We start from the raw sequence: 21,187 nt of genomic DNA, 5'->3' as shown, positions 1-21,187 counted from the left end.
GTCCCTGAGGGACCTTAGTACAGAGTTTCATAACCAGAGGGGGGCAAACACAATTTCAGAAGCACCATGGCTACACTGCCACCTTTACTCGAGGTATCTGGGTTTGGCTTGAGTCCCCACCCACGATTTTGAATAACTTCATCAGATTTCTTTTAGGTTTCTACTGGTATAACCGTATTCACCGCCCTCTCGGAAGACGGTAACAAAACACACACTCCACTCCCAGATTTTAAGTGAGCAGTGGGGGCTGACTCTTTAAAGCCTCCCTGCAAGGATGTCCATTCTGGCAATAAGATCTCTTAAGTCTGACATTATCTGCGACCCCTCTCATTGCTGGTTGAACCTAAGAGTCCCAGATGTCAACCCCCCGTGGGCCCTTGAGGGCCCACAGGCTCAACACTGCCCTCTCGTCAGGCCGCTAGAGGGCAGTTCAGGGTTGCGGCTCTGCTGTGCCCTCTAGTGGCTGCTGGGATGACATGCTCTTTTATGGAACCTATAAAACACTGAAAAATAGCAGTCGGGAAGTCAGCCTGTGTGACACCCGGTAGTAAATTTTAAAAGAAACGTCTTGGTTCTCAGCTTCCTTTTCTTAAGGCGTTTGGCAGTCTCAGATACATTACCCTTCTTGGATGAACCTCCTCCCTAGGGTCTCCCCCTCCCAGGGTGTGGCAACGTGGAGCCATCATTCTCTCTTGGCAAGGTAAAAAAATTAGAACCTGGGAGACTTTGCAACTTTCCCCAATGCCTTTTTACTCCCTCCATCTTCCCCATGGATATACAGCTTAGACATGCATTCAAGATTTTTCAGTATAACTTCATTTTCACCAAGGCTTGTAAGCTCTGGCATTAGACTTCAGGATTCAAATCCTGGCTCCCTCATTTACTATTTGGGTCACTTTAAGAGTGTTAACCTCGCTAAGCTTCTGGTTCTGTAAAATAGGGAGACTAGTACTACATTATACAATTTGGGGATGACAATATATGGAAAGTGCTAGGTCGGCCTTGCACAGTAAAAAGTGCTCAGCAAACATCAGGCATTTTCATTCTTCAAAGCTTCTGTCTAGTGCACAGCACGTCTATCAATTTGGTACAGAAAAAAAGCCTGTTTTTACATAGAACATAAGGGTCCATAAGCAAAATGAATTCATAAACAACTAATATTTTCTAAAAATGGCTAAGCGAATAGTGACCCTAGGTTATGGAAGAGGGGGCTTGTTTGTGTGGCAGAGTCAGTGCAGTGGGTTTCAGGGTGCAAAGGAATCCAAGGGGCTTTGAATCCTCATGGAGGAGCTGTCTAGCACGCAGATATCCTTCCTCCCTCCTACTCCTCCTGCTCCCACCACGTGCAAGAACTCAGGGGGAAGCTGGGAGTGGATTCTGTGAGTCAGGCCTGAGGGCACAGTGGTGCAAAAGCGAAAAGGTTCCAGGCCAAGGCAGGGAACCTAGAACTCCAAAGGCCAAGAAACCCAAGCCAATCAGATTCCCCACCCAGGAGGAGTCTAAAAGGTGGCAGGGACTCACTGCCCAAAGTCCAAGCACTGCAGGAAAGTGGCCAGAGAATCTGACAGGTAGAAACCTGATAGAAACTGTCAGAAAAGTTAAAGCAGAATAGCTCATAACACCCACAGGCCCATAGAAAGGTCAGTGTGAGCTGAGCAGCTGTTCCGTCTGGTGCCAGAGGCCTTGGCTGTAGTCTTCTACACCCAGGCAGTTTAGGCCTCCCTGATCAGCCCCACCTAGAAAAGCCAATTCTTCTGCTCTTAAAGGGGACTTGCATGTTTCTGGCAGGGAGTCTTACTCTTGGTGGGCAAAGCTAGCTCTTAAAGATGAGTAGCGTGGTAGGGGGCAGAGAGTACGTCCAGGGGTTCAACTGGCTCCGAAGGAAGGAGCTTGTGGCTGGAGCCTGAGCCTCCATGTTGTGAGAACTACACGCGTTTCTTTCCGAGGCAGGCAGGGGCCTTAGCTGCCAGGGACCCTGACAAGCCGCGACTTGAGCTGTGCCCGAGAGCTTGGGTTGGCTGGAGAGCGGTATAGAGGAGGAGGGAGGGCAATCCAGGAAAGGGGGGTGGGGTGGGGAGGGAGGTGAGAGGAAGAGCACGAGCAAAGGCACGAAGGAAGAATGAGTCTGCGGCGCATTGAGAATGGCATGGAGACTTCACTGATTGGAGCCGGGAGTTCTTGCACGGGGATGGAGGCAGCTATGATTGGATAGCTAAAGTGGGGCCAGATTTGGAGGGCTTTGAATGCCCGACCGAGGAGCACTCAACCCAGCTCCTGCCTTGCGATTTCCGTTCAAGACTGAATGACCTAAAGGGTGGTTAATTCCAACGGGTGTTCTTCTTTGGGGGCTTCTGAAAAGTCAGCTTATGCTCTTACCTGCTTCAGTTCTCTTCCTTTACCCAAGGAGAAAGTAATCCTCACTTGCCGAGGGGAGGGAGGATAATGTTGATTGATTTCACTTTACTTGCTTGGAGGATGCAAAAAAAAAAAAAAATCCCATTTCCACGCCAAATGTTAAATTTGGTTTCTCCTCCTCCTCCTCACGCAAGTTCTCTTTCTCTCGCCAGCACCTCCCCCCACGTTTTCCTGCTCTCCTCCACCAGCTCGGCCAGTCCCCTCCTCGGCCCCGGCGGCTCACTTTCCGGGCCCAGCTGGCCCGCGCCCGCCCTCCGCGCCCGTGCGCCCCCCGCGCCCGCGCGCGTATCCCGCACACACTGGTCCACGCCCCCCCCAACCCCCCCCCGCGGCCGAGCGGTAGGTGTTTTGCCGTCTGCGCCGGGCCGCAGTGCGGCTGCGCGCACTGGGCTGCCTCCGGGGCTGGCAGGGCAGCGGTGGCCGCGGCGGCGGCGGCGGCGGCGGCGGCGGCGGCGGCGGCGGCGTGGGGAGTGGCGTGGAGCCGAGCCTGGGGCTGCAGCAGCGCGGGGCTGCCGGAGTAGAAAGCCCCGGGGGCAAGAAAGGAAGGCCAGGCCGCCAGGTCCCTGAGCAACCGTTCTCCTTGGATTTGGGGGAGCCCTGCCCCCCACCTCGTGTTCAGACGCCCCCTCCTCACCCCCCCAAGCCCCGGCCGCTGACGGGAGGAGGCGGCGGCGGCGGCGGCGGGGGGCTGAGGGGCGCCGCCATGCCTCTCCCGCGGTGAAGCGCCCCGGCCGTAAGGAGCCGCTCGGTCTCCCCGGTGATGTCCCCCAGGCGGCAGGCGAAAGCGACTCACTCGAGCCCTGGGGTAAAGGCCTAGCTTATCCAGCTTCCTTCCTCCTCCTCGTCCTCCTCCTCCTCTTCCCCTCCCCCCTCCTCCTCTCCCCCGACGTCCTCCCCTCCCCGTCTCTTCCCTCACCCTTCCCCGCGCCCCCATCTTCCCTCCCTCCCTCCCCCCGTCCCTCCCCCCCCCTCCAGCAGCGATGGCAGAGGAACAACAACAGCCGCCACCACAGCAGCCTGATGCCCATCAGCAGCCTCCCCCCAGCGCCCCCAACTCGGGGGTGGCTCTGCCAGCCCTTGTGCCCGGGCTGCCAGGGACAGAGGCCAGGGCGCTGCAACACAGGATCAAGAACTCCATCTGGTAAGAGGATCCTCCATCGCTGGGGTAAAAAAGCCCAGGCACATTTCTGCTGCAAAGCGGGTGGGGGGCGGCGGGCAAGGGAGCCGAGGAGGAGGCTGATGCATTCATTGAATGGGGGTCTCCACAAAGTCGGGTGCATATTCATAGGACCTCTGGAGGTGTGGGGACTTTGCATCAGCTCCTGGGCTCCGGAGCCAAAAAATGCTTTTGCCCCCTCCTCAATTTCGAGTGCAGATAAACAAGTCATTTATGTTTTTCACTTATGTGTAAGAGGAATACGGGTCGAAATTAAGTCATGGTGCATGATGGTAGCATGAATTTGGGACTGAGGAATGTAAAATGTGTTTACTCCTTTTTGCAGTCATACTGGGAGGAAGAAGTGTATTGTGAATTTTCACCAAACAGACACTGTGCGTAAGAATATTAATATGCAGCACAAAACCTAATGTGTCTCTTCCTTTCAGTTGGTTTAGCTGCTGTTTCTGGATGTTTTTGCATTCTTTATTCTGAGATTAAAATTCTCTTCCAGGGATCTTAATCTTTGCATTGATTGTGAAGAAAGGGTTTCTTTAGTATGAGATATTTTAAGGTGGTAGTTTACACAGCAAAGTGATTTTCTAATTTAAAAGGATGTGTTTAATTTAAAATAAATGTGTTGCCATTCCGTGTGTCTTTTTTTAGAAACCATGGATGAAATATCCTTTGCTATTCCTATACTTTCTTGTATGATAATTTCTAATATTTCAACATTAGATTAAACTCTGAAAGACTGGTAGCAGTCTTTTAATAATTAAATACACTGACTTAAGTCTGTCCTCTGTTAGAGCCATTGCAAATATTCTTTGAACATGAACTTGCATTATTTTTGTAGGGTTCTTCATTAACTGACATGTTTTAAGAAGTGTAGTGCTATTTTAAAAATGGAAAGCATTATTTGGAGTTTAGTCTAAGAGACTGCTTTTAATAGAAGTTTAAAAATAGAATTAAATGTGGTGTTTAAAAAAGCTCTGATTTTAAAAATGAGATCTTGCATGTTCATCATTGAATATGATTACTGAAATATCAAAACTCCTTTTTTTGTATTGCAACTTAAAAAGTATAAAACAACTGGCCTTGCAGTACAATATTTACACATTTAAAAACAGTGACAATTTTTGAATAGAAAATTAAAGTTTGTTATATAGTAATTTCATTATTTTCTTGGCATACATCCATATAGTCATGATGATAATATGAAGTAGGTCAGTGCAGGCTTTAATAGTTTCATACTACACAGTAGTTGGCAGCTGAGTATCTTGCTTTCAGTTTTAATTTTAAAATGAAGTTTAAATATTTTAAAGGAGAATTTTTTAGGGTTAACAATAGTCCTGCTGTGACAGTTTGAATAGGTCAGATAAATAGGATTGCCTTGTGTGTGTGCGTGTGAGAGAGAGAGAGAGAGAAGGCTTTATTCTTCGATGGATGCCCTACGCCCTTTTAAAGCTGTAATTTAAAGGAAGAGATGCTTAATCTCCTTACCATCAAGGTTTCCAGAAACCAGGCTTTTTTTCCCCCCTATTAACTTGATGTAACTAGTGTCTCTGAAATCTGAATTGAGCACTTTGGTTTTTACATTCAGGTAAGGGACATCCAAGTTAAAGGACTAAAATCTTTTAAGAAAGGCAAATTTGAAAGTTGAATTAGTAAGTATATGTTTTAATTTATTATGAGAACAGTAGGGGAAAGGAACCTTCACCTTATATTTTTAAAATATGAATAAGTTGTATAGGCAGTGGACTGAAGTGTTTGAATGATAATGATAGTGGAGTGGTGCTCTTTTTGGTAAATCATGTGATTTAATTATTCTTTAATTGATAATTTATATTTACACATCCATTACAACTTAACCGCGCTGATTTTAATGTAAGAAAAACTTCTGAAGTACAGTGTGCTTCAGTTTTTGGTACTTGCTCTGAAAAGAAAAACTGACAACAAACACCTTAATCCCCAAATGTACAATTTTATAGCTTCATAAAATTGTACTGGCACACTTAGTAGCATTTAATTTTAAGCTTTAGAAATCCTATTTGCAAAAATTATTTCTTTATATTTAAAACTTTAGAATAAACAACATTTGTGGATCATAAACAACGTTAGTGGCTCTATGTAATATATAGACTCATAGCCGCTGCTCCGCAAGACTGGATTTATGTTATTCATCAAGTGACTATATAAAATAAAGACATTAGAAAGTGAAATCTTCTTCACCACAATCTCTTCCTACGAAATAGTGTGTGTATGTGTATAAAATTAAAATGACTTTTAATAGGTGAGAGTACAGTTCTTTAGGTATCTCTTTTCATTTTTTTGAAGCAACAGTATCTTTTTACCAATTATTTTATCACTTGATAATGTTCTGAAAGATTATCAGTTTTGTAGTACATCCTGTATCAACCTTTGGTATCATTACTAATGAGAATTTAAAATTGCATTAAACAAATGTGGCATTTAATAATTATCAAAAGGGTTTTGCATTTAGGTTGATCATAGTTTCTAAATAATTGGACTTGCAGGTCACAAACAAGTCTGAACTTGTCCTCCTATTTTACACATATACAGTATGTGATGTAGGCCTTTAGCTGGATAATGAATTATTTATTATGTCAGTTCATAATTAATCTATTCTGTTTAGTAAACTAAAATACTGTTAGATAAAAGTATGACCATGATTATTTCAAGCATTAAAAATGAGTCTTTGGAAAAAATATTAAGTATTCAGAGTTGAAATCATGGTACTTAATGATTAACATCAGAAACCAGATTTCTTAAGAATTGGAAATATAATGTATTTTTAAGATAGTTCTACAAAATAAAGTTACTAACTTGATAACTTGATAGTCTTGTAGTATTTGTGTAATATATTTACGGGTATCTTCAGCTTAAGTCCAATGTAACGAGCCTGTACCTTTCTTGGTCTTCCTTATTCCCACTCCATAGACAGAGGTCCAGATCACTTACACAACTCACTTGAAAGGAGATTTATTTGCAGAGGTGTGTTTTAATACTGAATATGCTATAACATAGTATTTATATTTTGTAAGTAATAGAAAATAATAGAATTCTGATATAAACTTTTCATTAAAAAAGGAAAGCTAGTAACTCATGCATTTTTTCTAAATAAAAACTCATACTGGCAACCTAAAACAAAGCCACAATCTAACCTCACTGCAAACTTCTTTAGCTTACATTGCACCCCTCTTTGGTTACCTGAAAAAAGAATACTGAAGCAAGTTTTTCCTTCCTCTTATCTCCCAGTGTCTTCCCAGTTTTAAAAAAAAAGAATGTTTGTATTTAATTTAGACCAAAAGAATTTAAGTGCTTTTCTTTTCCTTTTTAAAGCAGTTTTTCCTGAAACTCTGATAGAATAAAATTACTGTGGAAAAATTGCATTTGAAATCACTCTGCCTGTTTGTGATTAGTTATGTTTAAGAATAATCATACCTGCATGTTTGGGGGTGATTAGCATATTTGGAATTAGACTGTCACGTAGACGACAAACATTTACCTATAAATTCAAAAGAAATCATGATGTTTCATTGTAGAAAATGTTCTAATACTGTATTTACTCAACAAACAAATTCAGGGATTCTTAAAAGAATTCATTATTATCAGTTATTATTTTTATTTATGTAACTATTTGCAAGTAAGACCTTAAAAACCATTTTTTTAAAACAGTTCTATATGATGTGTCATTATTCTACACACTTTATGGAAAGAGATAAATTGAGTGACAGGGAAGCTATAGGATTCCTCTGATTCATTGTCAGATCCTGGGAGCAGTGCTGTGGCTATAGTTCCTTGTCTTTATTTAATCCTGTAAGTCATACAGAGTTCTGAATCTGGTATATTTTAGATTTAGAATTTAAACCCAAATTGAGCAATTTTGTTTTACTCTCTTATTTCTTAGTTGCAGTGAGCAAAGTACGGCGATCCATACGTTTTTCTTATTAGCGCCATATTTGTTCTGATTTCTGTCCCCTGTCATAGAACTCAGTAGTTCAGTTTTGTTCTTGGCTCTGGGACAGGCAATTTTTAGCTCTAAGGAATAGTTATTGTTTCTTCAACTTCAGTGGGAAACATTTGCTATAAAGCTCATGACTTTAGAGTTTACTTTAACCATAAGCCCAAGATTTTCATTTTGCTTTAAAATTAGAGACTGACTAGTACATCAGCTGGCTTTTAAACATTTTGATTAGTTGGTTGACATGTCACCTACCGAGTTCAACCTATCTTCCATACCAAGCACACCGAAGACTTAGGGTCCTTTTAGCTTGTCTGTATTGAGGCCAGCTGTGATGGTGCATCCTAGCACTAAGTGTTTCTGATTCCAGAAAGAAGGCAATTCCTTGTTCTCCTCTATGATCAGAAACTGATGAAATTGTCTTCCCTATTGCTCAGATAGGCAAGTTAGGCAGTTTCAAACCCCTCAACTTTATGGCCTTGTTTAACTTAGGTACTGATCATGTGTGTGTATAAATTATTGACCAGTTTGCTCTCCCCATTGGGAGGTGTCTTGAATGATGTAATGTGCAGAACTGATTTGGTTTCTGTGTCACTATTAGTTTTTGGTATTATTGGGGGAAATGAACTTCACAGTGGTAGGAAAGGCAGAAATGTCTTATTTGTTATGAAAGACGCTTTAAATAAAAACTTACGTCAAATCACTTTTTATATTAGAAAAATGTTACACACTAAAACTGTACAAATGAAAATGAGCATTGTCGTTCACTCAGATTTCAACACTTTAAGCAAGAACAGTGTTTAAGTACTCACCTGAGTACCTGCTGTATACAAAGTACTATTCTAGAGACTGGCATTTGAGGAATGCCCATTCACATGTAATATTAACCTAAGCAAAAATGTGCAATAAAACGTCTCTTTCATTCAGTTAGAGGACCAGGAAATGCGGTGACAAGTGCCAGAGCATGGGAAAAGTAGACCCCTTCGTTTCCTTGTCTGCAAAATGAAAGGTTTATGCTAGATGACCCTGCAAGTTCCTTTAGCTTAAATTTCTATGGCTCTTTTACTAAATTAATATTGACAGCAATAATAAAGCAGACCATAAGTACAGTGAAAGACTAACATTTAATTAATCAACAATCAGCAGAACATTTTCAATGGACGGATTGTTAGGTTTTGTCAGTGTTTTCTTGGGTGCTAGCCCAGGAGAACTACCTGAAGGTGTAATTCACTTATTGTTACCTCGTGCAAGAGTTCTGTTACATGAGATTCAGTCTGCAAATATTTATTGAGCATGTATTACATTTAATGTATTCTAAGAGCTGTTGTTGATTATGCAAAAATATGTGAGACTATGTAGTGCTTCCCTGGTGTTGGGGAGTTTACTAGTTGCTAGTTGAGAGATTGCACTAGGGGGGTTATTTGTGTGATTGTTTTGTTTATGAAGAGGTGCTCAATACTTAAGAGCATGTCACATAGGAACTTTTCTCCTGTAGTAATAATATAATATTTTAAGGCAGTAGAGAGTGTTATATTGTAAATTTGGTTATGTAAATAAGAAAGGTGTGTATTCTTTTCAGAAAATTGAGTGTTGAGTTGAGCTTCACCACTTTATTCATCAAGGGTAGACATTTTTTTTTTTTTTTTGTGGTACGCGGGCCTTTCACTGTTGTGGCCTCTCCCGCTGCGGAGCACAGGCTCCGGATGCGCAGGCTCAGCGGCCGTGGCTCACGGGCCCAGTCGCTCCGCGGCATGTGGGATCTTCCTGGACCGGGGCACGAACCCGTGTCCCCTGCATCGGCAGGCGGATTCTCAACCACTGCCCACCAGGGAAGCCCCCTGCATTTGGTCTTTTTAGTTGCTTTCTTTTCTGCTTCCTTGAGGCTCTAAAAGTTCAGGTTAAAGAAGAGTAACATGGGCCAATAAGAGGAAGACTCTTTCTGCCCTGGGCAGGATAATAAGGAACAATAAGCTCTGAAACCTTAATGCACTTGATTGCTGACTATGAGATTAAGGTAGTTAACGCTTAACCTTAACCCACATGAATAAAAACTTTAAAACATGATTTAATTTTTCTTTCTTGAGACGTTTACTTTTTTCTGTGTCATGGACTGTGTACTTCCTATTCATAAGAGGAAATAGAAAACAATGAGGTTTGGTTAATTATGCACAATACCTCTATCAGGCATCTATTACAGGAGCTCCTATATATATTACAAGAATGTGTGGGAGGTGAGGTTTTGTATCTCAGAACAAACTGAAAACATACAAGTGTATTCCTTGCTATTTGTACCCTATTTGGTTTCTTAATTTGAAGAGTGAGAGGTCGGAGTGACAGGTTCCGAATCTGTTCTGTTTTGGAATTTGGGGAAGCAAGAGTACATATGGTGGGAAATACCATATCCTCCAAATAGCTTTATCTTAAAAAAAAAAAAAAAAATTCCTGAACCTGTTTGTGGTGGTCTGGGTTTGGATAGGAAGGGTTCAGATAGCAAAGGATACCTTTACACTCATTTCAACACAGGATTCAAATGGACTTGAACTTGCATGCCACAAGTCTGATTAATGAGTGATGCCTACCAAGGGCATGGGAATAGGAAGTGATGGTACATATGCCCTATATTTACCTCCCCTTTTCTTTCTGAAATCCGTGATTTTTAGAATTTGAGCTGTGTTATAGGTAAAGCATCAGAACTATTGGTTGTCTTGATGGATGACTCCCTAGAGCTTTGGGGTTGCCATCTGTGATTCCTAATTTTAAGATACAAACCAAGCATATAGAGCACTTGGGTTTGTGTTTTTCATTCTTTCTTGTGTTTTTATTTTTCTGTGGCTTTCCTATTTTGATGATCCTTTGCTGCTAAGTAGCTTCAAGATGGGAATGGGATTACTGTATTAATTGGCTACTTCAGTTTGTATTATCCATAACCCTTTTTCTTTGCTTTCATTATCTTGTTTCTCTGCTTATGCCTGTGCTGGTCTTTTTACCTGCTACCTTAAAAACCTTTCTCTTTTTTCTGTTGATGTAAGTGTCTAACTTTAAGATCCAACTCATGTGCTACTGCTTCCATGAAACTTCTCCCAACTCCTAAGGAACAATGATCTAAAGTGTATAAATTAGTTTTTTTTCAGTAATTTAGACTGGCCTTACCTGAGATGAATCCATTTTAGTGAATTTTTACTGAATTTAAATGAAACATTCTCATTTTCCAATATGTAAGGTTTATAGGAATTCAGAGACCGAATATACCTGAAACAAAGCAATCACTGCATAATAAGTAGTTTACAATATGACAGTAAAATATTATTTGTATATGGGAGAGCCAAGAATTTGCCATTGTTTTTGCAGTATACATGAAATTTTTAAAATGTAATTGGATAAGAGGGTCACTTCAGTGATATCTTGCTTGGAGCAAAGTTGGTGCTTCTGTGAGGTTGGGAAATGTATTTGAACAAGATGCTTCAGTTAATGTAAGTGAATCATTTCCGTAATTTGATTGCATTCATTAGATTTATTAACTGCATTTGTGTATAAGCAATCTATGATCAAAAAATTAACTGTCAAATTACTAAATGCATGATCCCTTTTTCTGCAGTAGAAGATATTAGCAAGCTTTGTTTGGGCAAATTCTGTACATACAAGTTCCAAAGAAGTGAGAAGGTCAACAACTAATCCTGCATTTATGGAATCAAGTGGTCAAAGAAAACTGAATTCAGTGCACATTTATTTTAATGTCTACTGCATACAGGCATAGAAAGATTAAAAAGCAATATGACGCTAGCTCTACCTTACATTCACCCTCTGTGTGTAGTTGTATGCAACATAATTGAATTTAACAAAAGTAAGATTTTGTTACATGCAGTGATGGTGTAATCAATGGTATAAACAAATACCGAATTAGATGAGAGAAAGATTCAGTGAGGACAAAATAGTTTTATTGGCAAAATTCAGGATCATGGCCTTAGCAAAAAATCAAGGGATGGGCTATTGATCCAGATACATTTAACAGTTTGCTTACTGGGAGGTCTTTATTCCCACTATCAGGAATTAGATTCAGAGTTGTGGATGACAGTAAGCCTTGCCAGTAATGAGACTAATTAGAGGAAAATAGCTTAGGACAAAGTTTGCTTGACTGAGGAGTGGGGTTTTCACCAATCACAATCCTCTCATCTAAATTTTAATGCACAGAGGTGGAAGCAATAATATAAAGTAGTAATAGAGAAGAAAAGGACGAGGGTGGGTGGAGCTGGGGCAGGGGACCAGAACTGCTCCAATAGCAGTCTTGGCAGTGGACTGTGTACCCTGAATTGACTCAGTGAGTGATGCCACTTCATGAAGAGGATTAGAATATTTAATGTGGGGGTCCCTCATGTATCTCATTCAGCCCATATCTTGGCTCCTATATCTTGGCATCTATATCTATGCACTTTTCTATTATTGGAGGCAGTTTGCTTTCCCCGTTGGATTCATCTGTGTCCATATATTTAGGGAATTTGTTTTAACACATACCCCTTTTCTGTCAGCATCATCAAACTGTTCTTTTCCATAGGCTGCTTTTCCTGTGGCTTTATACATGCTTAGGGCTTCCTTAAATCAGCAGCAAACAACCTTGGAGGTTTTGCAGTAAAACAAACAGTTGATCCCTCAAAGACCTAAAGAGCTCATTCATAGTCATAAGAAAAACGTCATTAGGTAAGTGAATGAAGAATGTAGATACTCATTTTATAGGAAGAATAGCATAAACTATTAACAAATATGCAAAAATCTTTACTCTCGATGATAACAATTATAACAGAAAAGTACTATTTTTCTGACCACTAAGAAAAGGTTTAAGAAATATAGTAATTATTGCTAACTAATCTTACCCCTGGTAGTTTTACTATTTTCCTTATCTCTTTCCCTCCCTCCAGTCCCTCACATATTATCCTGTTGTATGGTATGTAAGCCCACTCATATTTTTGGTAGAATAAGTTTGAACATATATTTTAAAAGTGTTAACTGTGTCTGCACTTAGGTGTTGGAACAACGTATGGTTTTTCCCTCTGCTTTGTTATATTCTCCAATTTTTTTTAAATGAGCAAGTATTAATTTTAGTTTGGAAAAATATCCAAACAAGTAAAATAATGCTCGTTGTCTATCCTGCTGCTCTTCCCTTTAGGCTGCCGTCTGTCCTTCAGATCTTTTCTCTCTCTTACCCATTTTAACTCTAGCAGTCTGGCTTCCTGCTCTTCTTGCCAACTTAGTGGCCTTTTCTGAGACTCTGTTTTCCATTTTGTAACTTTTCTTCTGATTAGTAAGATTCCTTCGCACTTTGGAAATTCTCATTCATTCCTTTTTGAGAGTCACCTTTGTATCAGCTGCTCTGCCAGGCATTGGGGATTCCATGGGCAAGGGTGTAGGATCTCTGTTTTCGGGACCTTACCTCTGATTAATGTTTTATCTGTTCTGCTGCTTTCCTCTAGATGCTCTTTAATTGTGCATATCCAAATACTTACTTCTCAGCCATCCATTCTTTTTCTCTTTTTATATCTTTGCTAAAGTCACGAAATAGATAGGCTCACCAGACAACTCTAACCACATCTACTCATTCATTCGCCAGAGTACAGGTTGCCACCATTGTCACGTTAAACTTGGCATTTTCACACTAAACCTTCTTCTGTGCCATGATGCCTTGCCACCTCAATTTGCTTTCCTTTCCAATTATTCTAGTTCTTTTGGTAGTAGATACCCGTGTTCCTTCATTCTATAAGGCTAGCAGCATTGGCTTCATATTTGATTTTTCTCTCTCATCCCTTGCCCAATATTTTAACATGTTGCCAAGTTCGCCTTGTCACTTAAGTTTCTCCCTATCTTCCTATTTCTACTGCCAGGACCATAGCTAAGTGCTTTACTATCTCATTCCTGGATTATTACAGCAGCAAAATGGCTGTTCTCTGCCCCTGGCCTTTCCCCCTGTTCAGTGATGCTGTATACTGCTGCTAAAATCAGTCTCTACAACATCCTTTTTTATGTATCTAAAGCCTACAGTAATTTCTTCTTGCCCCCCGTACCGTGATTGAATATTTATCAGGTTTCAAAGGCCTTTGTAACCTAGTCCTGTACAGTACATCCAGCCCTACTTCTTGCTGTTCACAAGCATTCAGCTCCACTTCAGTGCAGCAGGCACTCCACTGTCTGTCTTATATTTTGTGGTCCTGCTTTCACTCCTGCTTTGTATCTTTTCTAGAATCTCCACTCCCCTGTCTCCAAATCCTGCTTAATCACATTTTAACTATTTTGAAGTCATAGCACAAGTTATTGTACTATAAAACATTCTTTAGCTACCCTAGTCCATATTTGTTTTTTCTTGGCCTCATGTTGTATATTGAGGTCTGTACAATTAAGCACTTAATCACTCTTAATTTTTTTCCTGTGCTGTTTCAATAAACAACAAGTTCTTTGAAGCTGGGGGCAACATCTTTTGCATCTTTTTATTTCTCATGTAGCAGTAGGTACTACTGAATACCATTTTTGTTCACTATATTCTTAGAGGTATTTTTTTCTACATATTAATGTTTCTGTATTTTATATATTTAATGAGATAATTTCCTCCCCAAACAAGTTATTAAACTCATGCTGCATTTTACATAATAGAGGCCTTATAGCAGTTGTTTTTTAAAAAATTATATGGGCGAAACTGAAGTAATCATGTTTCGAGTTTCAGTTTCACTAGTCAAATGTCTTTCACTGTATTTAGATTAAAAAATGATGTATATCCCAAGTGAGAGCCGTTGTGTCCCTCATTTAAAAAATACTGAGCAGATGACTACTACATAGTTCTGTAACCTTTCATGAGTGAGTATACAGTAGTAGAGTTGACCCTTGAACAACGTGGGTTTGAACTGGGAGGGTCCACATTTATGTGGAATTTTTTCAGTAGGTATGTGCTGTGGTACTACACCATGCGTGGTTGGTTGAAACCGCAGATGCGGAACCACAGATACTTAGGGTGACTGTAAAATTATACTCAGAATTTTGACTGCACAGGGGTGGGCAGCCTGTCCTCCGCATTGTTCAGAGGTCAATTGTATTTAGTTAGGGTTTTCTGGACTGATCAGCTGTGTCCCAGCTTAGTTCCCAAGTGATAAACTTGGAATTTTGAAGACTCTCTTAACGTTGAGCTGGAGATAGCTTCTTTTATGTTTGGTCCTGGTGGAAGGTTTGACCTACTTATTTTGGGAGCCAAGATCCAAGGCTAAGGTAACTTGTTGAGTCATGACTGAAGCCTGAAGACAGCAAAGGAAACCTGTGAGTGAGGGCAAGTAACTGAGGGAGGTGGATTTATCTGGGAAGTAAGGAGGGAATGACTAAAATATGAAAATAATTCTGAGGGCCTGAAGTATTTCAGATTCATAAAACAGGCTAGTCTGCTGGACCTGTTTATCTGACATGGAGCCTTTTAAATTTGTTTATTTGGCCTGCTAGATATTCTTTCAGAGAAATACAGCAACTAGTTTATCTTTAAAAGACTTTTTAAGCTTTACAATTGTATTTATACGAGGCCACTTGGTTTGTTAGAACAGTGGTTGTCAAATGGTGGTCATACTAGCATCACCTGGGAACTTGTCAGAGCTGTAAATTTGGGGACTCTACCTCAGATGTACTGTAACAGAAACTGGGGGTGTGGCCCGCAGTCTTTGTTTTAGTAGCCTTTCAAGTGGTTCTGATAGATACTGAGGTTAGAGAACCACTGGCTTAAAGGAGATATCTTCTAATAAAATATTAAGCCCAAGTCTTCTCTGTGGCAGAGCTTTAGTATTCTCAGTTCTTGAGTACCCCAGGTAGAGTTAGTAACTCCTTTGTTTTAATTTTCATAGTACTTGAATATAATTCTGCTATAGCATCATTTACACTGTGCTGTAAAAGATTTCCACTAAGTCGAAATCTTTAGTTTCAGTAATTGTACGTTAAGTGAATTGATGAATAAAAATAAAACAGATAGTGCATAGTCATCATTGCACTCATCCCTGGTCAACAGTTTAAAGACAGGCAGTCAGGCACACGATACCAGTGACCACATGTGCAAGAAAGTATGGGATGTATAACCCAGGAGTCAGCAAGGTTTTTCTTCCACGGGCCAGTAGTAAATATTTTGGGCTTTGTAGGACATAGAGTCTCTGTTGCAACTACTTTACTCTGCCGTTGTATTAGGAAATTAGCCATCAATAACATATTAGTGAATGGGGATGGCCAAATCTGTTCCACTGCTGGCAGGATTTGGCCCTTGGGCAGTATTTTGTGGACCCCTGTATACCACTGCTACCTGGGAGAAGTATGCAAAGAATACAGATAACTGTTCTCAGTCTTCACTATCTTACATTGACAAAGAATGGATGCTAGTCACCTGCTTGATATTAATTGTCTTGTAATTCTCCCTTGGGTAAAACCAGGATTATATGCAAAGCGTATTAGAATACAAATGAGAGTTATATTTCAGCAGTAGTCGTAACTCAGCTCCTAGTGATGATAATAAAGTATACTGACTTTTGATTTCTGGTCCAACATATAAAGAGCTTGAAAGTCTTCACTCCTGTTGTCGCAACAAGAATAAAAGGAGGAGAAAAATAACCATTTTGAGATACAGCCAGAGCGCTTTGCTCTCTTTAAGAAGGCCTGCCTCAAGGGAAACTTCTACCACAGCCTAACCAACTGGGACTTTACCAAAGCCTAATTGACCTGAGGGAAAGGAAATACCCAACTCCAGTCCCCTCTAGTCTTCTATGTGGGGGAAGGGAAATACCCAACTCAGGCTCACTGAAAGACCTGAGACCAGGGGCTTCCCTGGTGGCGCAGTGGTCGAGAGTCCGCCTGCCGATGCAGGGGACACGGGTTCATGCCCCGGTCTGGGAAGATCCCACATGCCGCGGAGCGACTGGGCCCGTGAGCCACGGCCGCTGAGCCTGCACGTCTGGAGCCTGTGCTCTGCAACGGGAGAGGCCACAGCAGTGAGAGGCCCACATACCGCAAAAAAAAAAAAAAAAAAAAAAGACCTGAGACCTAATCATAGGACAGTAGAATGCTCCTCACCCCCCACCCCCAATTTTACCACGTCAGTAGGGCTTCTGTATAATAATGGGATTACAGCTAAAACAACTATAAACCTCAGACCTTGCTTAATAAGTACCTTATTATAGGTACTCTCAGACAACACGGGAGACAAAAACAAGGAAGTTAGAGAAAATTTTAGTTTCAGGCACCACAGCAATGGCAAACAACGCAGCCCAGCTCCTAGACAGATGAACATAACACCTTGCAGTAAGGAGCTATCTATCTCAGTTCCTTTTATCCAACATCATGTCTGTCTTTCAGCAAAAAATTACAAGGCATGCTAAAAGGAAAAAAGCACAATCTGAAGAGGTAAACCAAGCATCAGAATCAGACTCAGATATGACACAGATTTTGGAATTATCAGACTGAATTTAAAATCACTAGATTAATATGCTAAGGGCTCTAATGGAAAAAGTGGACAACATGCAGGAACAGATGGGTAATGCAAGCAGAGAGATGGAAACTCTAAGAAAGAACCAAAAGGAAATGCTAATAATCAAAAATACTATAACAGAAATGGAGAATGTCTTTGATGGGTCCATCAGTAGACTGGACATGACTCAGGAAAGAATCAGTATGAAGTATGAAGATATCTCAATAGAAACTTCCAGAACTAAAATACAGGGAGGAAGAAAGAACGAAAAAGGTGGAACAGAATATCCAAGACTGTGAGACGATTACAGAAAATGTAACATGCATAATTGGAGTACCAGAAGAAGAAAGAAAGAGAGGAACAGAAAAAATATTTGAAGTTTAATGGCAGAATTTTCCCCAATTAATAACAGACAGCATACCACAGATCTAGGAAGCTCAGAGGATACCAAGCAGGATAAATAAAAAGTATCTACACCTAGGCATATTGTGTTCAAACTGCAGAAGATTAAAGGCAAAGAGGAAATCTTGAAAGAACTCAGAGGGAAATAACCACCTTACCTACAGAGGAACAAGGGTAAGAATTACAATAAGACTTCTCTTCAGAAACCAAGTAAGCAAGCAAGCAACCAAGAGAGTAGAGTAATATATTTAGCATTGAAAGAAGGAAACCACCAACCAGTAAAATTATCCTTCAAAAGTGAAGGAGAGTGCTTCCCTGGTGGCAAAGTGGTTAAGAATCTGCCAGCCAATGCAGGGGACACAGGTTCGAGCCCTGGTACGGGAAGATCCCACATGCCGCGGAGCAACTAAGCTCATGCGCCACAACTACTGAGCCTGTGCCCTAGAGCCTGTGTGTCACAACTATTGAGCCTGTGTGCCACAACTACTGAAGCCCACCGCTTAGAGCCTGTGCTCCGTAACAAGAGAAGCCACCGCAATGAGAAGCCCACACACCACAACGAAGAGTAGCCCCTGCTCGCCACCATTAGAGAAAGCCTGTGCACAGCAATGAAGACCCAACGCAGCCAAAAATAAATTAATTAAAAAAATAATAATAAACATATTTAAAAAAAAGTGAAGGAGAAATAAAGGCTTTCTCAGACCAACAAAAATTGAGAGAATTCGTTATCAGTAGACCTGCTTTGAAAGAAATGTTAAAAGAAGTTCTTCAAAGAGAAGGAAACTGATATAGAACAGACACTCAGGTCTGCATAAAGATAGAAAGAGTGAGAAGGAATAAATGAAGATCAAATAAAATCTTATTTTTCTTTAATTGATTTAATGGCTAACAGTTTGTTCAAAATAATGCGTTTGGTAATTATAGCTATGGATAAGTGAAAGAATGACAGTTATGTTATAAGGGACTGAAAGAAGGAATTGGGAATACTCTTAAAAGGTACTTGCACTGACTGTTAAGTGGTATAGTGTTACTTAAAAGTGAACTTCCCTGGTGGTGCAGTGGTTAAGAATCCCCCTGCCAATGCAGGGGACATGGGTTCCAGCCCTGGTCCAGGAAGATCCCACATGCCTCGGAGCAACTAAGCCCGTGTGCCACAACTACTGAAGCCTGCACGCCTGGAGCCCATGCTCCGCAACAAGAGAAGCCACCACAGTGAGAAGCCCGCACGCTGCAACGAGGAGTAGCCCCCGCTCGCAGCCACTAGAGAAAGACCGGGCGCATCAACGAAATCCCAATGCAGCCATAAATAGATAGATAGATGGATAGATGGATGGATGGGTAGAAAGAAAGTGAACTTAGAGCAGTCATAAAAGTATCCTAGGGTAACCAGTAAAAAGATTTAAAAAGGAAGTATAATTGACATGCTAAGAGAGTAGAGAAAATAGAATCATATAAAATGCTCAAATAAAATGAAAGAAGGCAGAAGGTGGAGAAGACCAAAAAAAAAAAAAAAGGCAATGAATAGTAGTTACAAATATGGTACATATTAATCCAGCTATATCAATAATCACTTTAAATGTGAATGTTCTAAATACACCAATTAAAAGAGGCTGTCAGAGTAGATTAAAAAGCAAGCCCCAACTATATGTTGTCTACAAGTATTACTGTTCTTATACTTTGGTACATTTAGTAAGCAATTATTTGTAACATAGCTCAGGAATATGTTGTAACTGAATTTGAGAACCTTTGCTATAAAAGTTGCAAGCAAATGGTGAGCAGTTTAAATGGTAAAGAGCTCAAGGGAGAGTGGCCATGTTTTGTGCCCAGTTTTGTCTATAAACTATTTAATATCCATTTAAAATTAATTTTACAAGTAATTATTGAGCATTTCTTACGTAGATTCTGATTTTTTAAACAGCTTTAATGAGATAATTTGCATACCATTAAATTCACCTGTTCTAAGTGTACAATTCAGGGGTTTTAGTATATCTACAGAGTTGTGCAGTCATCACCATGATCTAATTTTAGAATGCTTTTTTTTTTAAGCAATTGAGAAATTAATTATATTGACTAGAAGTGGAAAGGTTATTTGTCTAATTGTAATTCTTCAGGGTCAAAGGTAGTAGGAGCATTTGAGGTAGAGTTTTTGTTTTACCTGTTGATGAGACTTAACAATAGTACATGGGTTTCTAGAAACTCAAGCAATGAAGTTGCATTTGGCTCTGCTCTTTTTCCCTGCAGTCTTTGCTTGTCTTTATCCTCTGTGGACCAGTCTTTCATTACTTTAGATATGCTAAAAAGCTTTCTTCTATTTAGGTGCTTTCTGCTAAAAAAATTTTTTCTAAGTATTGCCTTGAGCTTCATCATAACTGGTTAAACACTTGTGTGAGTCTTACTGCGGCACACATTATTTTAAGACATTTCTACTTTATGTATTTGTAATTATAAAGCATAATATGTCAGCTCTCACTTTTTTCTTTAACATGTTTTTGAACCAGTGAGGTCATTGTACCGTCCTAAATTAATTTTCTCTTTAAGATGGTTAGAAATTTTCTCTGCCAAGCATAAAAACTTACAAAATAGAGTAACTTTTATTTTTAAAATCTTACATATTTAACAGTTTTAAAGTGAAAGTAATCAGAATCACAAAGAGGCCGTCCAGTGCAGTGGTATAAGTCATTATAAGATATTCTGAAATTAGTTGCCTTGGTTTGCCACTCAAGTCACATAACCTTTTGAAGTTGTCTCCTTTATCAGTAAAATGGAAACAGTAATAGTGTTTACCTGGTAAGGTTATAGTGAAGATTAAATGAGATAATTCATGTAAAACACTGAGTACAGAATCTGGCACATGGTAAGTACTCAGTAAATGTTGGCTATTTTTTAACCACGGTAAAATTCAGAGAACTTTTTCACTTTAACACACAATCTGTTTACACAGAGAATTCAGGTTACTTCCTGATTCTAATTAGTGAATTACTGTACTGTGATAGAAGGAACCATATTTGAAGGAAGTTTTCCAGGCTGAGGGAACAGCAAATGCAAAAGTCATGAGAAGGCCTCCCCAGGGAGGCCAAGCGATGAGAGTGCATCAGAGTGTACAAGTGAAGTCAGAGATGGAGGGGCAGATTTGTTTAGGGCCTTGCAGGTCTAGTAAGCAGTAAGACTTAGGCTTTCCTTCTGAGTGAGATGGCAGCCACTGGAAGGCTCTGACCAGAGGAGTGACACGATGCTACTGATGTTTTAAAACGCTCACTGGTCCACACTTTCCCAGCCCTAATACCCCCTTGGTAAATTTCTGCTTATCATTCAGAGCTCAACTCATATAACTCGAAAAGGAAAGAATCTTTCCTGAATAATTTAAGGTAAGTCAGGCCCATCACTCTCCTAGGTTCTAGTTCTTGTTACCATGCATTACAATTGTAGTAAAATAGTTGAATAACTTCATAGTCTCCTCCGTTAGAATATTAGCACCATAAAGACAGGGATTGTATCTCTCAAAGATATTTCCCCAGTGCAGTGAATACATGCATGTGTACAGGAGCTAACTTAATAACTATGTACCAGACTTCTTTTAAACTTCAGTTGGAGGTCTGGTGCAGTTTTCCTGCTATTCCTTCTCCCACCTTCCACTGTCTACCCCTCATGTCATGTTTTAAGTTATAAGTTACTAAGTGTAGGAGTTATAAATAAAAATAGCAAACTTTAGTATTTTTACCATTAAAAATCTTAAGTTTTCTTGATAAACCATTTTCAACAGTACAAAAGT

At 40.2% G+C, this 21,187-nt stretch overlaps 2 protein-coding genes across 4 annotated transcripts in view; one reads left to right on the top strand and one right to left on the bottom strand.

Annotated features, from left to right (window-relative positions):
• The window catches only part of TEX9 (testis expressed 9), a 215,369-nt gene extending 212,836 nt beyond the window's left edge, over positions 1-2,533 (bottom strand). Inside the window, exon 1 of one of the 2 annotated variants that reach the window (XM_073801044.1) lies at positions 2,377-2,533. The gene's annotated coding sequence lies outside the window, so the exon portion shown is untranslated. The remainder of the gene's footprint in view (positions 1-2,376) is intronic. The other variant, XM_073801046.1, reaches the window with a different exon arrangement.
• Positions 2,534-3,125: 592 nt separating this feature from the next.
• RFX7 (regulatory factor X7) overlaps positions 3,126-21,187 on the top strand; it is a 146,791-nt gene continuing 128,729 nt past the window's right edge. Inside the window, exons 1-2 of one of the 2 annotated variants that reach the window (XM_033851711.1) lie at positions 3,126-3,220; positions 3,394-3,556. In XM_033851711.1, the coding sequence (XP_033707602.1) occupies positions 3,396-3,556 (161 nt within the window). In that variant the 5' untranslated portion in view covers positions 3,126-3,220; positions 3,394-3,395. Of the gene's footprint in view, positions 3,221-3,393; positions 3,557-21,187 lie in introns of those variants that run through there. The other variant, XM_073801040.1, reaches the window with a different exon arrangement.

Source organism: Tursiops truncatus, chromosome 2 (assembly GCF_011762595.2).
Source record: "Tursiops truncatus isolate mTurTru1 chromosome 2, mTurTru1.mat.Y, whole genome shotgun sequence".
NCBI classification, from domain to species: domain Eukaryota; kingdom Metazoa; phylum Chordata; class Mammalia; order Artiodactyla; family Delphinidae; genus Tursiops; species Tursiops truncatus.
This window is presented reverse-complemented; position numbering and strand designations above follow the sequence as displayed.